This window comes from Aquila chrysaetos, chromosome 13, assembly GCF_900496995.4.
Source record: "Aquila chrysaetos chrysaetos chromosome 13, bAquChr1.4, whole genome shotgun sequence".
NCBI classification, from domain to species: domain Eukaryota; kingdom Metazoa; phylum Chordata; class Aves; order Accipitriformes; family Accipitridae; genus Aquila; species Aquila chrysaetos.
Genome location: NC_044016.1, coordinates 15195013 through 15219454, shown reverse-complemented (window position 1 = coordinate 15219454; position 24442 = coordinate 15195013). Strand labels below are relative to the sequence as shown.

The window sequence follows — 24442 nt, the reverse complement described above, 5'->3', positions numbered from 1 at the left end:
TGGGGTTCTTCAGAACTGTGAAACTGTCAGTACTGCAGTGAGAAGTTTAGCAAATCAGGAGCATGATCTGGTGTTTAGTTGTAGTGATACAAACCCAGAATCATTCCCTTAAAGGTGTTATGCACATACAAACAGTTTTTACTTTTATGCCTTGTTTTGCATCACTTCGCTTGACCACATATAGTAGAAAGTAGAAGTTAAAGAAAATTGTGGTTGTATGAAATGCAGTTGTAGTTGTTCCCATAAGCTTCCATTAAGTATGTTCCTAAGAGGAAGAGGGTGAATGCTGATCACTATTTTCTGGATGACCCCATCATCTCTTCATCATGTTGCTTGAGGGTTCAGAAAAAGTCTTTCTGGAAGACCCATTTGCAGACTTCCACTTCTCCTGGAGATACAGTAGAAACTTGTCTAGGTGGGCAAGCTGGCCATTGTATGTAGAAGGAAATAATTATTCTGCCCTAGCTGTGCCAGTATAACATTATTGGGTGTGTCATGCCAGAAAAAAGCAACTTCTTTCTGAAATAATTATACTCCATGCTATTCCCACATGAGGAATTTATATGAAATACAGGAATGCTTCTTCTGCCTGTGTAGTAAAGCCTCAAGCAATTAATTTTGGCCAAGCAGTGAAATACAATTAATTGTCTAGCTAGCCTTGGAATACAAATCTCTGATAGACCTGTTGATAACATGCTTGAAGAAAACCAGCACAGCAATGAGGCACCACCTCTATTGTTCTCTGTGATCACCAGAAAGTAATAACTAACAGCTGGCTGCCTCTAAAAGAGACCTTTCAGTGAATTCCTTTAATGAGGATGTTCAAAGAGAGCGGAAAAGTCAGCTGAAAAGTACCCTAGCAAACCTATGAGTACAGTTTTGTGACTTCAGCTAGTCATCCTTAGTGTGACACCATTAAACGGCACAAGGGTTTGCAAGTGGAGTATGGCTCGTGAGATTTGAATTGCCATGGGGGAGGTATGCGGTGTCTGCCTGTTTGGGGTTTACCAGATGAACACCTCCCTCTTGGCAGTTATCTCTGGTTAGTCTTAACTGTGTGCAGGTAATTACCCCATGGATTAAAGCTGCCTTGCTTCCAACAGGTAGTGGGTACAAGGATGGCAGGGCATGTTGGTGAGTGGTGGGGTGAGGTGGATATAGGAGAAGTAGATGACAGGTAGATCTCTGGGAGGGGGGATCGTTTCCCTTTCCTGCGGGGAATGGCATTTGTGGCCAGCGCTACTGGCAGTGTCTGAACAAAACTTGGTTTGGCAGCCCCTGCTCCAGGCAGATTGCAACAGCAAATCCATGATCACAGTGTGTTGGTCAATCTCCAGTGGCAAAACTTTTGCTGTTGCCAAACAGGAACTCTGCACTCCTAGAAACTGCAGAAAATTCAGAGCACCCACGACTTAAAGTTGAACCCAGATTAAGAGAGGTCCATTCTATTATCTGTTTCCCACTGTTTAAACCAAGCTGAGTCATCACCTAGATAAAGTTCACACATGCTGAAAACTTTGATCCTATTGCCAGTTGTCTTCCCAGTGGTTTGCCAGTGCACTTCTGCCCATGTTTCAGTGTTTCCCTGCATTTGTTGCGTTTAGATGTGGAAACAGAGCTCTGTAACTTCTTTGAATGCATGTAAGAAATAGAATTCTAATTTTTCTCTGTAAATAAATATAGGACTGTCTGATACCCTTGCTATGTGGAAATGTGTGGTTCTACTGCTGCAGAATGAAGATTTGGTAGTAAGAGATGCTGCTGCTGAGGTTATACAAGTGGCACAGTCTGAAAAAAAGAGCAGTAAAGGAACAGGTATGTCAGCTTTTCTTTACTTTTAAATATTATTGGATACTTGGGAGACAAAAGTATTTCTCATCACAAACTTCTTGCTAACTGTAAAGTGATCCATGCATCTCTTATAAACACATACCATGGAAGAAAAAAAGTTATGATGTTTGAGACCCACCATGCTTTATTATTTTGCTTTTACTGTTCTTGGTATAATTTGCATATGGTTACATGGGTATGTAAAAAAGACACAGCAGTATTCAGCTTTATGGTTCTTGCTGTGATGAGTCAACTATCACATAATTTCACATTTTGAAAGTTCTTTAATACCAGCTTTGGTCTAATATAATGCAGTGGAAGACGCTCTTTGAATCCCAGGTCATTATAATAGCCTGATCACAGAGAGATAGGAATCTGGGAAGCTGTATTCAACTCATTGATTCATTATTAGACTTTGAAATCCATTTAGATCCAGATCAACAAAGACAACTCTCAGCATACCCACAATGTGCTTTCGAGGATGTGGGCCTTTTTGTCTGCATGCCCTAGTTTGCTCAACCCTATTAATTTTAAAATAGCCACAAAACTTGAGTAGGCTTGACTAACTAATGTGCTTCACTTTGAGAGCCTTTGCTGATGCGTTCTTCCATGTGTTGTGAATAAATTAGAATTTGCTACCAAGTTTATCTCTTGCTGGTGGCCCCTACCGGTCTGTGCTACTCAGTAACGCCTGTACTGGCTTGTCTGCAGTCAGTTCAAAGTAGTCGGCCATCTCCATGTAAACTTCTGCTAGACTGGAGATAAAGCAGCTCTGTGGTTTAAAAAAAAAATCAGAAAAGGCAGTAAAAATGTATGTTTGCCACTACTGTAGATAGAAGTAGCCAGGAATGTGCTCATGTGGCAGATGTGTTTTTGAGCTGGCACTGGTCAGGCACAGTGCTATGCAGTAGGATAAGGTAAAAGGAGGGATGTGTTACAGATGGCTTTCATCTTCCTGTTAAATCCCACGGCTCTCATTCTAGCACTCTCATCACAGCTCTTGCAATTTATCTAGTCCCAGCTTCAGCTCTCTTGAGTATCAAGAGGCTCTGCGTGTGTGTGCCTCAAGTCCCCGATGCTGGCCTTTGGGGGACATTCTCAAATGTCACAAGATGGTACTTTCTTTGGAGATAATACAATGCTGGATTTTCTCTCTGGCTCCTTGTATCTTCTCCCTTCTTCCTTCTTGTATCCCTGTGCCAAGGAATATTGCCCTGTAACTGGATGAGGGCTCTGTCCTACTAATTAGTACTAAGGTTACATCAGCACTTGCTCTTATAACTTCTCACTTTGTAAAGCAGAAGTGGCCATAATCGAGGAAATAACATCATAATTGTTTTTTATTTGCTATGTTCCTAGTTAGGGTAGGGACACCCTCCCCAAACTTATGTTAACCCCTTAGTTATACTTAATTGTGCCTTCCTGTTCTTAAACTGCTTTTAATGAAATCAATGTCTTTCATCTGTTACTAGCAAAGAATGCTGCTTTTGAGAAGATAGAATTCAGTTTCTTTCCACCTCCATTTGACATTATTATTGTTGCTTCCCTTGACCTCTTTTCCCCCACTAAACTCCTTTCACTTTTTGTGCTTTGCTTTCTAGCTTTTGGGGGAGCAGGGCAAGGAATTTTGCCCCTGTGGCTTTTGTTTACAGCCAGATTAAAATAAGCTTACCTTTGAATGTTGTTCGTTACTTCCATTTACCCCCTTTCTTTTCGTGTGCACATGAGAGTATGCAATATGTTTGGGCCTGGGGTTTAGACATTTCATAGATCACCAGTGCTCTCTGTCTTGGCAATTTTTAAATTACATTCAAATATCTACTTATTTTTTTCTCAGTTTTCATACCATGAAAGTCTGCTGTTTCATCACAGCACTAATTTTAAAATATCTAAGCTGATACACTGAAATCTGTTAGAAACCATAAAACAGCTCTCTTTAAACCTTTTATTTAATAACAAGTTGCTGGATATCTTACATTGACTAACTTTTCAGTTCCATTATATGATGACAAATAAGTATTGTGGCCCAGCAGTTTTATCAAGAGATCAGAAAGAGGAATGGATGTTGAGAAATCTATTTTCATACGTTCTGTAATTGTTTGAGTTTTATTTCATTGCCATTACCACTAGCTAATATAAGAGAGCAAAGAGACTATTATAATTTCAGCTTGATCTGTGCATCAAAAATTTTTACATCCTAGTAGCCATTATATTTCCAGAAATACTGCACTGTAGAAATAAGTTACGGTGTGTTTCACCTTTTACTGCTGTTAATTTGCCATACAGAGAGAGGGAATGCTGCTTACAAAAGCCAAGCACCGGATTTGCCAGAAATTTTGGCACTAGCATCATTATATCCACTCTTCACAAAATTCTCTCTCTCGCTGTGTACACAGTTAGTAAGGTAGTAGGCTGTAGCTACCTGCAGAAGAACTGTATTGTCAGCTTCAGGAATCAACACCTTAAGTGTTTCATTTACATGTGAGATCTAAAGGAATCCCTGATTATAGCCAGACATCTGCCCCTGCCCTTCATGCATGATACAAGCTGGCATCTGGCTTTCCTGTGAAAGAATGGAGTATGAAAGGGTGTATACTTGAGTATAACAGCTGGACTGAGACTGAATTTGTACTCTGCTTCAGCAGATGTGTGAAATTGGGACTGTTGTTAATAATAACAAAGTTATTTGCATAGATTGTTCATATAGTTGTTATAGGACATTTCTCCTTTATATACATGTTGCCGAATAACAGTACAAATGTATAGCAGTATGTTACTATCAAATAATAGGTATTTTCAGGTCATTTACAGATGGTGAAACTGGAGGCAAACGATCCTGCCTGCTAGTGTGGTTTCACTTCAGTAACAGCTCCTATCTTTTGTAATTCTTTGAAATGTTATGTGAGCTCCTGGAAAAAAATATGAACTTGATTTCTTATTATTCCCTCATGGCTTTTAGTGAGGGGAAACCCCCCAATTTCCTCAAGTAACTAATCCATGCAGCTTTGGATCACTCAAATTATGAGCGCAGTAACCTTGCAGAGTCTGAAATGCAGGGTAACAAATGTGATACAAGAACCCTGTGAAAACTGCAGCCCCCATTTTCATTTGAAAGAGAAAAGCTCAGAAGACCAAACACTGATGCACAGCAGGGCTCATGTCTGCACTCTACCCTACCCTTCACCCCCCAAGAAAACCCCTGCAAAACCTACTATTTTTTATAGAAGGCAAGGACTTCCACTGTTACCAGTAAAGTTCATTTTTTAAATTTCTTTTATTCATAGAGAGAAATTTGATTTAATTTTGTAATATGTGTAAAAGCTCATAATTAGGAGGGGACATTACTGAGGCTGGCTGACAGCAGTCATTTTCTGAGCAGAGCAGGTCAAACAGAATCCTATCTCACTAGAGAGGAGAAAACCTTTGTTTTCCTTGCTAAAAGTACCAACTTAGCAGGTAGTTAAGGTTTTCCTAATAACTTGAACAATATAAACCCCATCTGTAACTCAAGGTATTGTATGTACACTTTGTTGTTGTTTCCTCATGCATTGAGGTGTAAACTTCTGGGGGATTGTTTTATTCCTTTTTGTATGAGGGAGGGTACAGGAAGTATTGTATTCAGTGTAAATGTAGAATAGCGGCTTTGAAATCTAATTAAATTAGTGACCCATGGCTGTGTAAAGTCTAGACCTATTCACAGCAGCATTTCTTACCCAAGAGGGTTACTCCTTACAAGAAAGAAGATCATTTAAGTCAGGGAAATAGGAGTTTTATTTCTCTGTTGATGATTGCTTTACTGAATATCCTGAAAAATTCAAGTGACTTACTGCTAGAACAAAAACTGTATTCATTGGTGTCATTTTCCTCTATGGATTTTTTTATCTAGAGAAGCGTTACCTTAAGTAATGTTATGAGCTTGTCAGTTTTAGAGAAGTTTGAATAAACTATTTTTTACTATTGTAGCTAAGCCAGTGCAATTCTGTAAAATTCTATATAAAAAACTACCTTTAGTCAGCTTAACCTTTATGTTGGTAAATTACCAAATTAACCTTAAATGGGTTTAAGGGCATTTTTAGTGTTGTCAGCATTAGCACCTTATTTAGCCGATTTTTTAAATTGAGTTGAATAAGGCTTAGATGAACAATTAGATTCACAAACTGGAGTAAATCTTCTGAAAGTGCCTGAATGATTTAGCAGCCTAAGTATTCTTCTCAAATATAATTTAGGCCTTCAGGAGCTTTCTGCTACATTTATTGTGAAATAGCAGTACTGTATAGAGATGAGCAAGTTAGTTCACGGACTGGAAGCCGTGTGATATTGTTCAGCACGAGCTAGCTAAATGGCCCGCTCTGAGCACCACCATCACTGGGTGTGTTGTAAGCACCTTTGAAAATCAGTCCAATGTTGTTGTTATTTCCCTTAGTTCTTGAGTAATTCTGAGAATAGGATTGGGGCTACAAATGATGTAGTCAGTTTTGAACATATTGCTGATTTAATCCACTGGCCAAAAATTCAGGTATATTAATACTGTCCCTTCTGTTCCCATTCCACATGCTTAAGAGATAAGCAATAGATGATACTCCTGTGCCAGGAGTTTCTGAACAAAAGGCAATGCAAAGCTCTCTTTTCTTCTCTTGATGGTTGTTCCCTTCCTGATAGATTCTACTTTTCATCTTCAGAAAAAAATAATTAGTGAAAATTACAAATGTCCTATTTTTTGATTCACCAGCAAAAAACCATTATTAGCTGGCTGGTTTAAAGAAGCTGACTCCCCCTTCTGAAGGGCATCCTCTTGGGAAGGGAGTGGCACTGTTCTACAGAGCAGATTGGGTTGAGATTCTTGTGGAAGTCTTCATTGCTGGGTATTGACGTGTGTTTTAGTGGCCCATAGTATCTCAGCCCTATCTTATTGTGTCAGACTAAATGCATGTAGGAGCCTTTCAGCAACTTTATTTTGCTTATTGACTACAGAGTACAAATGTGAGTAAAGGGAGAAATTAAAATGTGCTGCTTGGGGGGGGGGAAGAAAAAATATCATTTAATTAGATTAAAGAACTACAACATTTTCAAGGTGACTTTGAATTCTTTTCTAGACTTTAGCATTTGACTGAGTAGAACCTTTCTCTTTGTGAACAATGCTGTCTCCTTGGCGTGAAGAAAAGCAAAGCTGCTTGTTTCTTGCACCTCTATTTTCTTCACACATCATGAATATAGAAGGTAAATTCAAAATAAACTTCTTCATGAGTCTAGAGTAGGTGTCTCTATCATGAAGGTGCATGCAAGGCTTATCTGCATGTTGGGGGGTGGTGGGGAGCATGTAAATAAGCCTTAGCAGAGGAAGTTAAGAGATGAGAGTAACTATATGAACATTTGAAAGAGACAAGGAGAGAAGAAATGCTACTCAGATTTGTGTTTCTTGTTCCTATCCTCCAAAAATCTTCCTCGGTGAACCTAAAGCTGTGCAGAAGTTTTCATATATATGTGCCCTAAGAAGATCTACTAAATCACTTGAGCAAGAGATAACGCAGTCTGTGTGATGTTAAGGCAGCACAATGGTCTGGCATTCATCATCAATACCCCAGGTGATATCAGCAAATCATGGGTGACTGGCATGATCCCAAAACTTGGACCCCAAATATCCTTTACAACTGATCCATGAAGTATTTCAGGACAAGTGACTCAGATTTAATCTGCTCCAGTTGCTAGTGAAAGAGCTAAGGGTAAATGCTGGGCAAACCTAAAATGCTAAAAATAATATTGTCATTGGTAGTGTTCAGCTGCATAAGAGCATCCCACATATTGCACGGGAAACAGTAAAGAAAGATATTTTACTTTAATTTTTGCATAAACTGCTTGTTGGTATTTGAAACTGTGTTTTCAAACTATTTCTTAAAGTATGTGCAAACTTCGGCCATAGCAAAAGGAGCTTCTCTTCCACATGTTTACCATTGGGTAAATGTGTTAAATACATTTCTTAAAGCTTTAGTTCATCAGCATGTCGAGTTAACCCTGTTCTGCCAGACCTGTTTACTTACAAAGTGCTAAGTCCATGCTGTGGCTTTGGAGATGGAAAATAACTGGGGGTTAGAACCTGTGCACCATTGCTGTGTGCAATATGCAAGTTTTAAGTCGCTGTCTCTCTCCTGATGAAGCATGACAATGCTGACTAGCTGTTCAGAACTCTCCTTTTCACATGACTAATGTGTTCATCCTCTTGCCAAACTTCGGGACAGATTCACCACTTCTTGCTCTACTTCTGCACTGGCGTAGCATTCCAGTGAGGCAAATGAGAGGACTGTGCTGAATAAAAAAGTGTCAGGTTACTCTGATCCTGGACAAAGATTGATGTGTAGGGTTCAACTTTTCTTATGCACTGGATGACTTGCCCTGATGTTCAGGTTAAGCTAATAAACCTCTGAGGCTCTAGACAGTTCCTTTAGTTGTGGCTCTTAAAACCAGTTCTGGCAGCTGCCTGGCTTTAAGGAATAAGTGGTAATTACCTGAACGTAAACTAGGGAACTGCATGCATGCAAACTAGTTTGAGAATCCATTAACTGGAGTCTGTGGCAGGATTGTAGGTGCTAGATTTCCTTTTCTTGAAGTCAGACTTGCGCATTTTCTTCTCAATTCTGAGATTTGAATTTCTTCTCTATTTAGAGATTTGATGGAGGGGTTGTAAAAAGCATAGTCAGCACTTGTCTGTAGAAAGAGCTGTGCTGAAACTGCTCTCTGGAGCTCTTCCACTAGGCAGCCTGAAAATGGAGGTTGGTTGATAGTGCTGTGGATGGTTACAGCTGCATACAGAAGATTGTACATCTTCATTCTAGATAGGTGACATCAACTGCTGTGGTGCGGAAAGTTAAGAGCTTCCTGCAATTGGATCAATTTCAGGTCCTTCCTACTGCCCTGGGTAGGAAAAAACAGCAAATTTGAAAGAGCATTTAAAAAGTACTTATTGCCATCCATGATTTTCAAGCTATCTGGAGAGTCTCTTATAATTTTGGAATCTGTTGGTCAGAAAAACTCCAGTCAGATCTTGTGATATGCCACGGGTGCTTGGGAACAGTCCAGAACTTCTCACAGCATTGTCTGGGTTACTAGTGGAAAACTGCTAATCATGTTAGCCAAAATATGTTTATGTTCCTTGTATTGGGGACAAGTGGAAGGAAGGTTAATGAATTCTTTTTCTGGGATCAGCTCCAGGATTTCTTTCTTCTGCTTTGACAGTTGTCTTGATAACTGCATTCTGGTAACTAGCTGTGCAGCTCACTAAACAGAACTGGATTTCTAAGCCTGCTATGAGAGAGGAATCTTTTGAGCTGAATGCTAAATTTAAATGGGCAGTGGCATTTATCCAAATGGCCTTTAAGCAGTGGAAAGCAGAAAAGGCACATAGACAAGACCCATCCAGGCAGAAGCAGAAGAGGGTATGATAAAGATGTGATACTGTCCTAGTTTCAGCTGGGATAGAGTTAACTGTCTTCCTAGTAGCTGGTACAGTGCTATGTTTTGAGTTCAGTATGTGAAGAATGTTGATAACACTGATGTTTTCAGTTGCTGCTAGTAGTGTTTAGACTAATGTCAAGGATTTTTCAGCTTCTCATGCCCAGCCAGCGAGAAAGCTGGAGGGGCACAAGAAGTTGGCACAGGACACAGCCAGGGCAGCTGACCCAAACTGGCCAACGGGGTATTCCATACCATGGGACGTCACATCTAGTATAGGAACTGGGGGGGGGGGAGTGAGTGAGCGGCTGCGTGGTGCTTAGTTGCTGGCTGGGGTTAAACCATGACAGATACAATCAAAAGCAGAAAAAAATAGCAGCAAAGCAGGGCTGCTCCTGTTGCAGAACGAGATGACTTTCTACAAATGACATTTGTTTTCAAAAGATTGTGCATGGAGTCTATGTAATAGCCTATGCTAAAAACAATACTTCTTGCAGCCTCGGTGGAGAGGTGTAAAGTAGTGGCAGCAGTTTGCAGTATTATATTCAAACATGGTATAGGACTTTGTATTCAGAGACACTGTAAGGTGATGACATCTCTGCGGTTATATTAGATAAGGTGTGTTGAGGACAGGAGGAAAGGTCAAACAGCTGCGTGTGTATTCTGGGAATCCTCTGAAGCGGGTCTTAGCAAGGGAGGCAGCGGGTGTACTGCTGAGAATTCCTAGAACACTCTGCACAGCTAAGTGCACTAGATGTTACTGAAAGTACTGTAAACCGTGGAAGGTAACATCACTGATAATGCACTTACGCTATCTGTAATTATAGGATCATAAGTAGAATAGGGTTCACAGAGAAAAAGAACAACATTTTCCTTAAAATGTTGAATGTTCATCTTCTTGCTTAAGGGACCATACCTCTGTCTGCATCTTTTTTTCCCTTCCATGCTTTTAATGGTGAATACTTCCTTATGCACATGCACAGAGTAGGATTTATGCAGGGAGACACATGTGTAACAATGACCATTTAAATCCTGGCAAACTAAATAGATGATAAATACCTGTGCTAGTTGGTGACTACCTGATGACTATGGTGACCTTACATTTAGGAATTTTGTTCCAGAAAGCCAAATGACACGTCGTTGAGATTATGAAATACTTACTGTGGCTAGAAGCTATAATTTGGGGTTTTTTACATCTGTTGTAATAGTTCCAAGAAGGTAACAATTACAGGTCAGTTGCAAGGATGAAAGAATTGAGGTCTAGGAGTGTAAATTAATTCATCTGGTCTCTCTGTGAGAATAAATTTGGGGCTGTTACAGGAGCAGATTTGACCTGTAGCCTAGTCATATCATATTTTTATGCTAATAGGTATATTTTGGGTCTTTGTAATAACATTTCTTTTATATTTGACATTCTAGTTTTATACCCTAAAAATATCTCCTATTGTTATGAAAACTTTTGGAAGACCTGATTGGGAAGTAATTGAGGTCTTTTAGACTGCATTTGTTGTATGATTGTTTCCTGGTTTAATGATGCCTCTTGAATAATGTTTAGCTGTTGTCTTTAGATACAGAGGAAAAGGTGGCTGAAAAAGAAAATGGGCTTTGGAACCCATCACTGAATATATTGACTGCCTTTTTTTTTTTTTTTTTCTTTCTGATGCCAGTTGTTTTCTCTTTAGTCACAAAGCCAGTGTAGAGGAAGGCTGTTTGCTATCCACAGCTTACCTACTAACTTGGAGTCTTTGTGTCTTTAGTAAAATATTAATAAAGAACCATTTACTTAAAGCCAAAGTGAATTCACACCCTCCTGCAGTTTTTTATGAAACTTCCTAAGCTTATGAAACAAGGTTTTCTGATATATGCTGTAAAACTGTTGTCCCTGTTAGCCTAACAAGTGTGTGCCCTTTTGATAGAAGCAAAATATCACCACTGTTTATCAACTTCTGATTTTAAAACACTGCACTTTATTTCTAAGAGAGATCTGTGGTATTGTAGTGTTAAAAAAAAAAAATAATCTGTGTGTTTTTCTTTTATTGGTTTGGTTTTTACTCCTGGATTAATTATAGAAAAAGTAAGTAACACTGTTAATTATCTTAATTTAAAAAATAGTTTTGCAAGCCAGGCCAATAAACTGTGCAAAATCAGCCTCTCTGGGAGTAAACAAAAACTGAAGGGCTGATCGCGTTCTTCTGAACGGAGCTATTCCGTGCTTTCTCTGAACGAATTGGAACTGCGGAAGAGCTAGTGCTTTGGAACAAAAGCACTCTGTTCACCAGAGTGTGAAAGAATGTCGGGGAATGCCAGGTGAAAATAAATTTTGTTATCCACCCTACAGTGACTGTTTTTTACAGCTAGGTCATGAAGAGTTGTTGTGGATTTTTGTTGTTTTGTTTTCTTGTTTGCTTTTTGCAGCTGGCATTCTGTGTGGCTAATTGTGGGCATGCTAATAAACAACAAAAGTGTTCAGCTTTTTAATCATATCTAAAATATGATTTTAACAGATTTATTTAGAGACATAATAGAGGTTCCATGATATATGAAGATTGTAGGACCTTGCCTACAATCTGTATGACATTTTGCTACTGTATTCAGCTCTTGTTATACCAAGGTTCAAATGTACTATTTGAGTAAATGGACTTTGATTTTATTGGTTTGAAAAACTGAACTGAAACTTGCAATAATAATGCTGTAGCTTGTCCTTCATCTGTAAAAATGAAGTCTGGGCACAAATTGCATTGTTTTGTTGACCAGTTGCTGCAGTTCTCTAATTTTATTAATACTGCTCCTTCTGTTTCATTGCTGCTAGGAAAGGGTAAAGCTGTCCCAAGAGATTTCTGTTTGAAAGACCAATGGCTACAGACCTGAGCAATTTGATATAGAGGACAGCTATTAAAAAAAAATAATAAATAAATTAGGCTAGATTGTGTTGCAAAACAGCCAGCCAAACAACAATTGAAAAGAAATCCTGTTACTTGAAGAATTGTTTAACGATTAGAAATTGGGAAAAGGAAATAGGGGAAAGAACAACACTGGAGGAATGAGAGGGAGTTGCATACAATTTAAAAGAAAATAATTTTCTTTTATAGGGAGCTCACTTTCTCAGTGCATCCAACCAGGGGTTAGACTCAGTTGAAATCAGGATATGGAAGTTGGTGGTAATTTTTTGATCATTCGTTACCCGGCACAGGTGAAAGCTGGAACAAATGAGGTGCTATTCTAACTGGGACTGTGCGCAAAAAGGCTTTAGTTACCCTGAATATCAACTTAACGTACAGTGCAGCTGAGAACCATATTCTAGAAGTTCTAATCTGAAAGATTTGGGAGAGCCCTGTGTAGGCACACGCATACAAACATGGCATTTTTTATAAAGGCTGAGAAGGGATACCTGCTGAAATCATGTGATGGGCTGGAGGGCTTGCTAAATTTTACAAGTTTTCGATTAACTATTTCCATACCCTTGTTACCTCGTAGCCCTAAATGCGCAAAACTTTAGAAGTCTATCTCAGTACTGTAGACATCTAGTTTGTAAACTGTTCATATTTAAGCTAAATATATGAAATGTTAATTTAAATATCTATATAAAATATATTAAAATGTATGCCAGGAATTGCATGCATAATGCTATGGGAAATAATTTTTTTTTTTTGTACATGTTTTGCTTATGGAAAACTCTTATCAACACCTGTGGAGAATGAAGGTCTCTATCTTTCAGCAGCAAAGATTGAACAGATACCAACGGTGCAAATTTCCTTTTGCTCTGCCCTTTGCATGATGAGATATCACCACTGCAAGAATAGAGCCCTATGCAAAATATTTGTCCCCGGCAAGGCCTATGCCCCATTTCGAGGCGTGCATGTAGGATACTGATATTTATTTGTAATGTAATTTTGCACTGAGAGGTATTTCACCAACAATGAGGAGATGGTACATTCCCTCAAGCAGATTTTTGCACACAGAATTTCATTTGTGTATGTGTGGGTGGGAGTGAGGTAGGGAATATAAATACCTTTGCAAACTAACCTAAACCACCAGCTTGTTTTCATGTAAGTCACCACTCAGCATTTTTAATGACCAAGATAGTACCTATCTGTGCCAGAGTCAAAGCGGCACCCTAGAATGAAAGGTATTTTTATTGTATTACCGATTCCCTGAGCCATAGCCTTCCCACTGATTTGGTTGCTTTAATTCCTGGTGTGTTGATGGGGGGGTGGGAAGCAGTTGTGGGACACAATAGGCTCTTACTTCAAAACCTAAGATGTGTAAAACTCAACGTCTTTTTTTTTTTTTTTTTTTTCCTATAATCAGTTCCAAATGAGCTCTTACAAGGGGAACTTGGAACTGCCTTGGTTGAACAAATTGATTTCTCATGCGTGAGAAAGTCAAGTTAAACATCCTTGGGAAGCCTAGAAATTTAAATTTTGAGAATTAGACTTTTTATAAAGGGCTTTTGATTTGTTAGATTTAGAGCAAGACGGTTGAAAACACCTTGAGGAGCAGAATTATTTACGGCAGTTGCTTACAGTACCAGTGTAATGCCACCTTCACATGTTTTTAATTTTGTTCCTTCGCATGGTCTGTGCTGTGTTAATGATCACCTTGTCATGCTAGCAGTGGAAAATGGTTTTATAAATAATTCCCACTGGTAAGATGAAAGTGTTAACAGAAATGCTTTAGTGAAGGTCTTGATTAACTTATATACTTGGCTTGATCACAGTGGAGGTTAGAATTACAATATCTTGTTACCAGGACTAATAAAACCCATTCATTTTTTCATGTACTATGTTAATTACCCTTTTACTTTCCCTCATGTGCAGAAACACACAAGCTGATTTCCCGTTTGTGTTGAAGACCACAGTTACACTTTGCAGACTTCTCCTTCCTGTATTTATAGGTTCATATCCGAACAAAACCAAACAGAATCTGTATATTGTAATACTAGAACTTCAAGACTGTAGATTGTTACACTTAGGTGCTCAACTTAAACTACTTTTGCTATAAAGAGCAGAAGATAGATATTTCACTGCCCCCCCTCCCTTAGTGAAAGCTCTCTGTCTAATGTACAGGCATTAAGAAGCACAACTAAGAATTAAATTTCCAGAATATCTTTCCTCTTTAATTCAAATTCCCCAAACGTAAATTATTCAAGTAAATCACCATATTGCACTGTAGTACACTAGCATCCCATATTCTGTCACCACCACCTTTCAGAAACATCAGGAAAGCAGATATGTGCCATGTTTTCTGAAGCCTAGTAGCTTTAGGACCAAGGAAACTGTGTTAATGAACAAGTCAAGGGTCTTTCAGAAAAGATGTTCCCAATATCGATTTCCTTCTCCTAAAGCAATGTGTGTTGCATAGATTAGTTTAGTTAGGCAAGATCATACTGAGATGGGAAATAGTCTCTGAGGTTATATACCAAAGTACAGAGGACTTTATTCTTTGGAGCCAATGACTTCACGCTCCTCTAATGCAAGGTCAGCACAGACCTTGGAGTGCAAATACAGTGGGGTGTAAGGAGAGCCTAGGGATAAAGGGATCTCAGGCTGCAATAGTACTTATATAGATGAACTGAATTCTTTTCTGTGTTGGTCTGTAGAACACAATCAGTGGTTTGATTTCAAATTCATAGAAGTGGTAGAGGCAATACAGGCAGCCCTTGCTTGCTAGCTGCCTTCTTTTGCAATGTGTGTTAATTTTTGGCATGATCATCTGTGTGACACAGTGGAAGGCTGTCACAGAGTAAAGGTAAATTCTCCAAATTAGAGGATTTTGCCTGAATCTGACAGTTAGTAGTGAAGGCTCAACCAGTGGCGTCCATGGCAAGGTGAAGTACAATATGGCCTTTCCTGAAGCAAACTCATTTGAAACATGCAGATGGAAAAATAAGATGTTAAAGACAGGAAGAGTCTTTATGTTAAAGACATATGCCAGTGTGGAGCATAGATGCCAGTGGAATTTTTTATTTAAAAGAAAAGAAAAAGAGAAGGAAAAAAAGTTCCTTGAGCTGTGAATTCAAGGGAGCTTGGGGTGGGTTTTTTTTCATGGATTTGTTTTGCAGATAAGTGAATTTTCTCATGTCTGATGACTGAAGTTTCAGCCTTTCACTAGGCAGGACAGCAATAGGGTCTCTTTTCTTTACCCAGCTGGCTCATTTCATAGAAACAAGACCATATTCTGGATTCCCTTATCCTTTTTGTCAGACTGGATTGAAGTTTTGCACGTGGTTCAGAAGTTGTGGTGGAAAAGATGTACATAGAAGCATGCCTGCTGATTTCCTTATTTTGTTAAAAATTGGGACAAAAACCCCTTTGATGTTGTTTATTCTTGTAGATTGCCAGTCTGACTGAATAAAATATACCAGAGCTGTTACTCTTTTCTGTGCACTGAGTGCTCCCTTCATCTCTCCCTGCCCTCCTACTTCATCCTCCGTTTCTTGCACCTTTTCAACAGACCTTGAATTGACTTCTGTAAACTTACTGCCTTCTGCTTTTTTGTCTCCATCTTCTCCTTATAATTCGTTTTATAAATTAGATTAATTGTGTGAACTGTGTATTTTTATAAGGAGGGTTGGTGTTCTGTTGTTAAGGTTGTCTAACACTTCTCATTATAAAATCCTGATTTTCAGCTACTTGTGTTAATCCTTACTAGTCGGTACTAAGATTCTTCCATACTGTGAGTATTTTTTTTTTTACTTTAATTATTTGTTTTTATTACAGTAGACATGATTCTACATAGGAAATTAGGGGAAAATGCTATCTTCATGTAGGCTATGAAAAAAATTGAAGGCCTTTTCTTTGAATGCTGTTAAACGTGTGCTTTGGAGCAAGATATTTTGGTAAAAAGTGTACAAATTTGGCTGAGAAATAGGACTATAAAATGCTATACTTTATATATATATTCAGTAGAGACTGAAAGGAGCCTAAAAGCGAAAACTTCCAAAGATTCTTGTGTTCACTAAGCAGCTTAAATTTCTCTGCTCCTGAAATGCTTACCTGTGTTCCCAACAGGGCCACAGGGGATGCTCTGTGCCACAGGGGATGCTCTGGGCCAGGAACACTGTGCCTCAGAGGGTCTCTGCAGCTGTGGCTGTGGGAGGCTCTGGGCCAGGCTGCATTTAAGCACTTGAAATGAAAACTCTTGTGCTTTCAGTAATACCTGCGGGTAGTCAGCAAAATGGGGAGGAATGAGCCATTGCTTCGGGTTAGAAAAGGGGAAAAAGGTAAATCAGGAAAATTCAGTTGACTGCTGAAAGAGTCCAGCTGAACCAGTGAGAATAATGGAAGGGGAGGTGGTGAGGGGAGGAGATTTGCTCTTGCCAATGTAAGAGGAGGGCGAAAGGGAGGAGAAAGATATTTCGTGAAAGCCATGGCAAAAGGGAGACTGAACTGGGTCCAAAAGAGGAACAATGTAAGGAAGAAGCAGAATGGACAAAGGAGATAAAAGGGGAACACTTTCCTGCATTTTGGGACACAATGTGACTGGAGGTAGTTGTGAGGCTGGGTTTAACTTGTCAAGATAATTAGATGTGTGTTGAGATACTGTGGAGTCTGGTGACTGGGGCTAGGTAGAAGACACTGGAGCAGTGCTATGGGTATACCTCACATCTCCAGTGATGTTACTGTTTCCTATTACTCCGTTAGTTTCAAGTGGCAGATGCCTGAGTGGTTGGCCTTGTGGCTCCACTGTTTCTCTGACTCATGAGCTTCAATATAATGTCACATTATTTGGGTGAGGTATAGATTTCTTTTTCAGAACTTGGAAAATTACACATATACATTGCCATCTTCCCCGTCCACCCTTTCCCCATGCTAAGAATAGTCATAAGATTGCAAGGTCAAGTACCCAAAAGTTCAGAAATGCAACTTGAATTCAACCTTGTTGTGCTGTGTGTATTAAGAAGCAAGGATAAGCTACACTATCACTGTTTGGGTTTTTTACAGAAGTTCTTTTATAATTTAGTAAGCAGGGCAGGTTTGCTCTGATGATGAATCGGGAACATACAGTATAGGAAACTATCATCTCCCAACAGTACTACTACCTCAGCTGCAAAATTGAAAGTGATAGAGTAAGACCAGGATCACAAGAAGGGACATGCCAAAGCTATTTAGTGTTGCTCTTGTGACTTGCGTTCTATCCCTGCCTCTCCCAGAGAGCTGTTTTGTGCAGGTAAGCAAGTCACTCCAACCAGAGTTTGGAAAGGAGGTCACTGGTTTGCTGAGTGCTTAGCTAGGTACCTTGGAGGGATGATTTGCAGAAGTTCAGAGCGCATACAGCTGAAGCCAGAGGGAAATGCATTTTGAATATTAAAGCATTATGGAGTGCTGACTCCTCAGTGAAACAGGTCATAATGTCTCAGATCAGACATCTAAAATCAGTCAAGATTTTCTCATCTTCATGGCTGTCTACTGTGTCTGCAGAATAGATTGCGCCATTTCTTCTTTCTGTGGACATCTTTACAAATACAAGTGATCTGTGAAGCACTCTGTATCATGATGAATGACTGAGAGTCACAGGTTACTTAGCCATTCTGTCTTCCTTGCCTGTTTAGAGTATTTTGGAATATTTGGAATAAGAAAGGTTCAAAACGATGTATTAAATGCGGAGAGAATAGAAAGAGAGGTTTCTTCCCAGTGACTGGGAAGTCCCTGGTGTTGCATTGTTCATGTCTGCATTCATATGAGACACAAACATTTTCACTTTTGTGGTATCTTGTGCAAGGAGCACTTATATTCAGCACATCAGTATATTGGGGAGAGCACTCACAGCACTATCTCAGTTCCTTCCCAGTTAAAGAGAGACAAACCAATTCCTCAAAGGACTTTGAAGGAAATGGAAAAGACAAATTTAAAACCTGTATTAGACAAGTATATTGGTATCTATGTTAGACTTTGCATTGAAGAGCTCTGATTGCTGATTGAATAATATTTATCAGTCAAAGAGTCTGTGTATATATTCACATTATATGCAAGACTAAGCAGCTCCTACTCCTCCTGTAAATTTACTTGGAAGGAGGCCTCAAAGTATTTCATACAAACCATAGTATGACTTACTGATCAACCTGAGCATGTTAAGGCCTCCAAAATGGTGTTGTATCTGATGAAGGTGCAGATGAAGTTGCAGGTAGCCACCCCACAGATGTCTGGGATAGAGACATACCATCCAAGTCACTTGGACCCTGCTAGAGGATGCCCTGATGACAGCTACAGGTTTCCTAGCAAGTCTTGACCCAGCTGTTACGCATTTAGATGACAGTTGTATGGAAATGTCAGGGCATCAGGCATTTCAGTAAGAGAGATAAGTAAGCCCAGAGGATTTCTGAAGAGCTGTGGACCTGCCCATGTAAAGGGAAATGTGCGGGGTCACTGAAGCTGCAAAATCCAGAAGTCACCTAAGAGGCAAGAGCTGTGTGAAAGAAAAAGGAGGTGAGTTTCTTGCTTTAAGGTGAAACGTGAACATCATCTTGGGAAGCAGCACTGAGTCCTGATACTAGAAATGCCTCAGCCACACTAGGGTGATTAGGCTCAGCAAGCCTTTATGTTGACCAAAATTTTTGGTAGTAGAGGAATGAGGACTATGTATTCTTCATCTCATTTCAGAGTATTTCTGTAAGAAATGGTCTAGAAACCAACTCACTCTGAAGTGAAATCATTGGTGCATCTTCTTCCTGTTGTGAAGAGCAAATGGTTCTCTCATGGACTGAAAATGCTCTTGAAAAATTTTTCTGCGATAGGTATTTTCCATTCAGGATTGATACATGCAGCTGCGCTTAATTTATCTGTTACTTGCAGGAGAACTACCCCTAAGTGATCTGTAATCACTGAATTGTTGAACAGGAGATCCTTGGCAGCACCTGCCTGTCTAGACCACAGCTCGAGAGTCAGGCTGACATTTTTCATTGGAATGTCAGAAAAACGTGTAACAACAGATCATACACTGCATGGAAAGCAGCTTGCAACAGGCATTGGAAGGCATTTGGATCTTGACAGGGAAAGAAAAAAAGGAAGAATATCCTCTTGGTCATTTGTTACTGATATGTGAATGTGTTGTGATCCTGGTAGTTTCTAACATTATAGTGTTTGCAAACTTAATGATATTTTTATGGCATTGTGTGTCTGTGTATATATGTGTCATCAAAAAGATAAAAATAATGTGAGACATTCTTTACACACAAGTTTCATTGCTTTGTCTTATTCAGATGTTGTCTATCTGGACTATATTGGAAGTTTTTGATGGAAGGGTTTGGCGTTTTTTTCATCAAGTGTTTGTATAGTGAACACCTTCTGTGAGGTTTTGCTCTTTAAGTATATGCTCTCACATCCTGAGAAAATGGGTTTAGAAAATTGACCAGTACAGAAGCTGAGAATATATCATGAACCTTTTTGACATAAATTATTATACAAAAAATTTATGGCACTTTCCATAAGAATAATTTTATAGTCACTTCATTTCAGATGCTACCCTTTTTAATAAGTAATATGAAACAAAGATAAAAATTAAATATAAATCATCTTAAAGACAGTCTCTCCCCATACTATTTTATTATAAGGTATCAGAACCGATATGAATCTGAGTTACTGAGGTTCCCAAGTCGCTTTTTGCTGTTCTGCTCAAAAATACCTGCATTCAGGAAGTGCATATACACCTGGATCAGATATTTTGTAGTAAGTTAGCAAGTGTCTTCTCTACTCAGACACACTCAATAGCCACAGCTTGCAAGAATCTGCAACTCTGCATTGTCCCATCCTTTAGAGCAGAACTGCTGGAAGAAGGGATAAGACACACTAATGCAAACTAGCGTTCAGGAGAAAATGTAGAACAAGATCAAAGCATATTGTAACCTAAGTGGTCCTGAGAAGTTCAAATTTTTGTATGTTTTATTAGAAAATTTTCCAGTAATCTAAAATTACTCTAAATTCCAGTAATTCAAAAGTGAAGAGTTTGCTTAGCAGTTGTCACCAGCTGCGACAAGCATGCATCTAGAGAACAAGGGTTATAATACCAAAAAAATTAAGTACAGTGTTGCATCAGTACTCGTGTAGAAATACATAGCATTTTTATGCCTGTATTTGTCTTGCAAAAAATTCCACCAACATACACTTAGTAATTCAGATCACTTGGTTTAATTAAGGAAAAAGGAAAGAGAACTACTGCACTGAAACTCATAATTGTCTTAGCAAGATTTATTGGTGTGTATGGTACTTGTTAAAATCAGTAGCTTTTGCAGTGGGAACTTTATATTATTTATTTCTTTTTAAAGAATTACATTATATAAGAATGTGTAATCACTGTGAGTTTTTACTTTGTATTCCCAAATTTATTTCAACACCTTACAAGTTGTTCTCAGCCCACTTATACAACGTTAGATCATCACATGGATGAAGGAACTGTTTGCTTTGTAGAATACAATGCCATTAATTAAAGTTGAAAGTGAATGGACTGAATTAGAATCAGCTCATCTGTCAAAGACTGGCTACTGATTATTTACTGAGCGCTTCATTTAGCTCTATTAATTACAGTGGCACCGTTATGTAAAGGTTATGAGTTGTTACACTCTTGAAAATCAAGAAAGAATACATGAAAAAAAATTGTATGTGCTCAGCAGTGGAGTCTGAAAGTGGTAAATGTTAAATGGACTGGTCATGTGAATAATCTATTAAAATGTTTTGTTCTTATCAGCGTTCTAATTGCAAGGGAGTAAATGGGACAGCAGCTTACACATCTCGATAGGCTCCTTATGCAAGCTGTGATGGTTGTGGCTATGACTCCATAGCAATGAAGGAAAGCCTGCCTTTCTGTTAGTGCTTTAAAAACAGCTTTTACATACTTGAGTGTTCTGCCCAAATTATGTTGGTTTTCAAGTATTGTGGGGAGAAGACTTTTGTGTACAGTCTCCTGTATCAATTGCCTACCCTTTCCTTATTCCTTTATCCCTCGCATAACAAACCTTTCACCACCATTCTCCAGATACTATTCTAAAATCCCAGCTATGTTACAGAGAGAAATTGGTCTCCTGTGTTCCTACAGCAGAGCTGTAACATGCATCTCATTCACATTCGGTAATCTTCCTCAGTGCTAATCTAAAAGTTCCTTAGTTGGAACATGCCAATAAAGAGAGTCTTCAGTCATATATTTAGTTCTGGTGACACTAATTTGAAGCTGTGAGTATGTACCCTTTTTTCCCCCAATAAATACATAATTTGAGTTAAAAAAAATACTTACATTCTCATTGGCAGTGTTTTAAACAATTAGCTGAATAATATTATTTTTTACCTTTTCAAAAGGAAAAAGCATGCGTTCTGTGGGTTTATGCAGGGAGTATTGTTTTTCTGCTGTTTAAATTAGAACATGGCTTGGGGGGGACGTTCTGCAAAAGTGGTAATGCAAGTGGTAAAGTCCAAATGTTCATTTCCTCTGACAGATCTGTGAGCTGTGGTTGTTTTGTAATAAAACCCTTTGAGTACAGGAGGCAAGGCTTGCATAGGAAAAACTTATGTATGCATATATATATTTAAAAAGAGGGAAAAAAAAAAATCTAGTTTATGGAGTTGAAAAATACTGTTCTATTCATATTCCAAAAAAAGGGCTTGAAAAGATGATGGAATATGGGTGTACTTTTTTGTTCAAAAAGGAACTTTAATTTTCTGCTCAGTCCTGAGCTATACGTTTCCGTCATAATCAGGCATGTTATTAACTGAGATCTGTTTATAATCAAAGCTGAGAGCAGAGTCACTGCCACTCTACTCGGAAACTGCAACTATTAAGAAATTAGTTTTGATTAGTTTGTTTTGTAATAGTGTTGTGTTTTGTCATCGTGTTGCATGATGTCAGGAAGAGCCTCTTTTTAAAGTCATCCTGAAAAAGTACGGCTATGAAACAGACTCAGGCAGGGAAATGGAAAACAGATGAAGTAGTTGTACGTCATCTAGGGAATGATATTTCTCGAGAGGATAGAAATGATCTAATCGCCTTTGATTTTATGAAACACTATAAAAAGGAATCTGCTTATATATTACATTTTACATAAATGGTCATTTTAAAAAGTGGAAAGTTTGATGTTTGTAACTTAAATTGACACAGTGCAATGAACAAGCCCCCTTTCAAGAGCCATCTGCCAACTATCTGGACACAACAGTTACCATTTCTGCATTTTCTTTTTTGTGTGTTTTACTTCTCAGTTGTCCTCTTTCAGTCTTATTGCCCAGAAGGATGATTGCACTGTAACATTATTTGTGGAGACTGAGTGGGTATGAAAACCCCTTTACTTTCTATCTACTGCCACTGCTTTTCTTCTGTCCTGTTGTTTTTCTGGTGGCTAGACACCTGTGTGTTGCCTTGCTGCGGAGTTCCACAATTCTTGTCTAGCTCGAAGTAGAACATACAAGCAGGTTATTCAAATTTCAAATAGAAATTCATGTTTCTAACCTCACTTTATTTACCAGTCTATGTAACTCTTGAGTTGGGCCAGTGGGGTTTTTTTCTTTTTTAAATTTGAAGGCTTTTTAAGTTTGTGAAGCCTGTGTGTACATAAACAAAGTCTTTTAAGTAAAAAACATATCTGTTGCAATGCCTCACTCAGTTCTCTTATATTCAATATGTTGAGAATAGGGGCACACTTGATTATTACGTAACACCAACAAGAAGAAAACCTTCAATGCAACAAAAAGTGATTAGTGACTCAATAGGTGAAATTTTCTATTTGCAAATCTAATATTACAGGTATTAGTGACTGTGATGCTGGATCTGCCATCATTTGGATGGGAACCTGATCTGTTGCTTGATATTCATCATCTTGTTAAGGTGATGTATAAGAAGACCTGAGATAAATCTCCAGTTTTGTCAAGTAATCATTCAGTGAGCTTTGTTGATTTAAATGTCCATGCTTGTCTCTGAAGCAAGAACACTACCTTATTTTACCACGGTGTTATGAGGTACTGTATTGATAGTGATGTAGTCATGTTTATACCTAGGTAGGCAGCACTTTGTGCAAAAAAGTAAAAAATATTTTACCAATTTAGAGTATACCTGGTCTATCTAAAATATTTCCTGTAATTTCAGTTGGAGAACTTACCCTGTATGTTTTCTTTGAAAATACCCTTGCTGTTAGTACACTGTGAGGCTTTCTCTCAGGACTGTTACACTAAGCTTCCTTGCGGTTTTACTTCTCTTTATGTTTGTTCTGAACACAGTATACATTTACAAAAATTGCATTACTCTTTGATCTAAAATTAACTTTAGTTAACAATTTCCAGTGTAAAACCAATTACAAAATGCTTTTGTTAGGCAAGGAATATGTTCTGCTTTTCTGTTTTGCCTATATTTTATCACAGTTGTCCTTACAATCTGTGTATATGCTCTTAACGCATCCTTTCAGTTCCCCGTAATGTCACCAAGGCTTTAACAGAGAACAATTGTATAGTTGGAGGACACGTAATAGGCTACTAGAAGAAATATTTACATCTGGCATGATCAAAGCTTTTGGAGTATATGAATGTGTATGTGGGAGGTCTAATTTTTATGTGGGTGGATTCACAAAGACTAAAACACTGCTGTACTTAACCCCTCTCCCTTTATGAAAATTCAATTCCTCAAAATGAAAAAAGCATGTAGTACCTGATTCTTATCTTTTGTTTTTCATTTCAAGGAGTAGTATTAATTCTTCTGCTTGTAACTGCTTGTTTAAGGCATAGAGAATTTTTTGTATTTCAGCCCCTGTAGTGGCTTATTTAGCAAGATGCTTATCTTGCTTGTGATGTTTTTGCATGTTGGAACATATACATGTTTTAGAATCTTAAAAACTGATAATTTTAACACAGTTTTGATAGTCTGTAGAACTGTTGTGGTAGGAGCACTACTGTATTTTTAGTGTTTGGTAATAGCTGTGCCTTCTATTTCCGCTGGTTTAGTTCCTGTGGCAGTAATCAGCAGTGAGCAGCTTCTAGAAATCTGTCGTTTCAAACTTTTTATTCAGTTACTTTAAATAGTTAGTTATATTATGAAAGGCTATAAATACTCAGGCCTTTGAATCGTCTCTGTTACTGTTTTGTTTACATGACTCTGGTGGGGAAGTTTCGGATTATAGCTGACCTGAGCTAACAGCTTGCTGAACGGGGAGGTCTCGCTCTCCCTTGGGCCCCTTTCCTTGTCCCCACTGCCCTGTGATCTTCCC

The 24442-nt window shown here is 38.5% G+C and overlaps 1 protein-coding gene across 2 annotated transcripts in view; it reads left to right on the top strand.

Annotated features, from left to right (window-relative positions):
- THADA (THADA armadillo repeat containing) overlaps positions 1-24442 on the top strand; it is a 172253-nt gene that overhangs the window by 141113 nt on the left and 6698 nt on the right. Inside the window, exons 36-37 of one of the 2 annotated variants that reach the window (XR_003926238.2) lie at positions 1684-1815; positions 6924-7047. Coding sequence is in view for 1 of the 2 variants with exons in the window: in XM_030034578.2 (XP_029890438.1) it covers positions 1684-1815 (132 nt within the window). In the remaining variant the exon portion in view is untranslated. The remainder of the gene's footprint in view (positions 1-1683; positions 1816-6923; positions 7048-24442) is intronic. The other variant, XM_030034578.2, reaches the window with a different exon arrangement.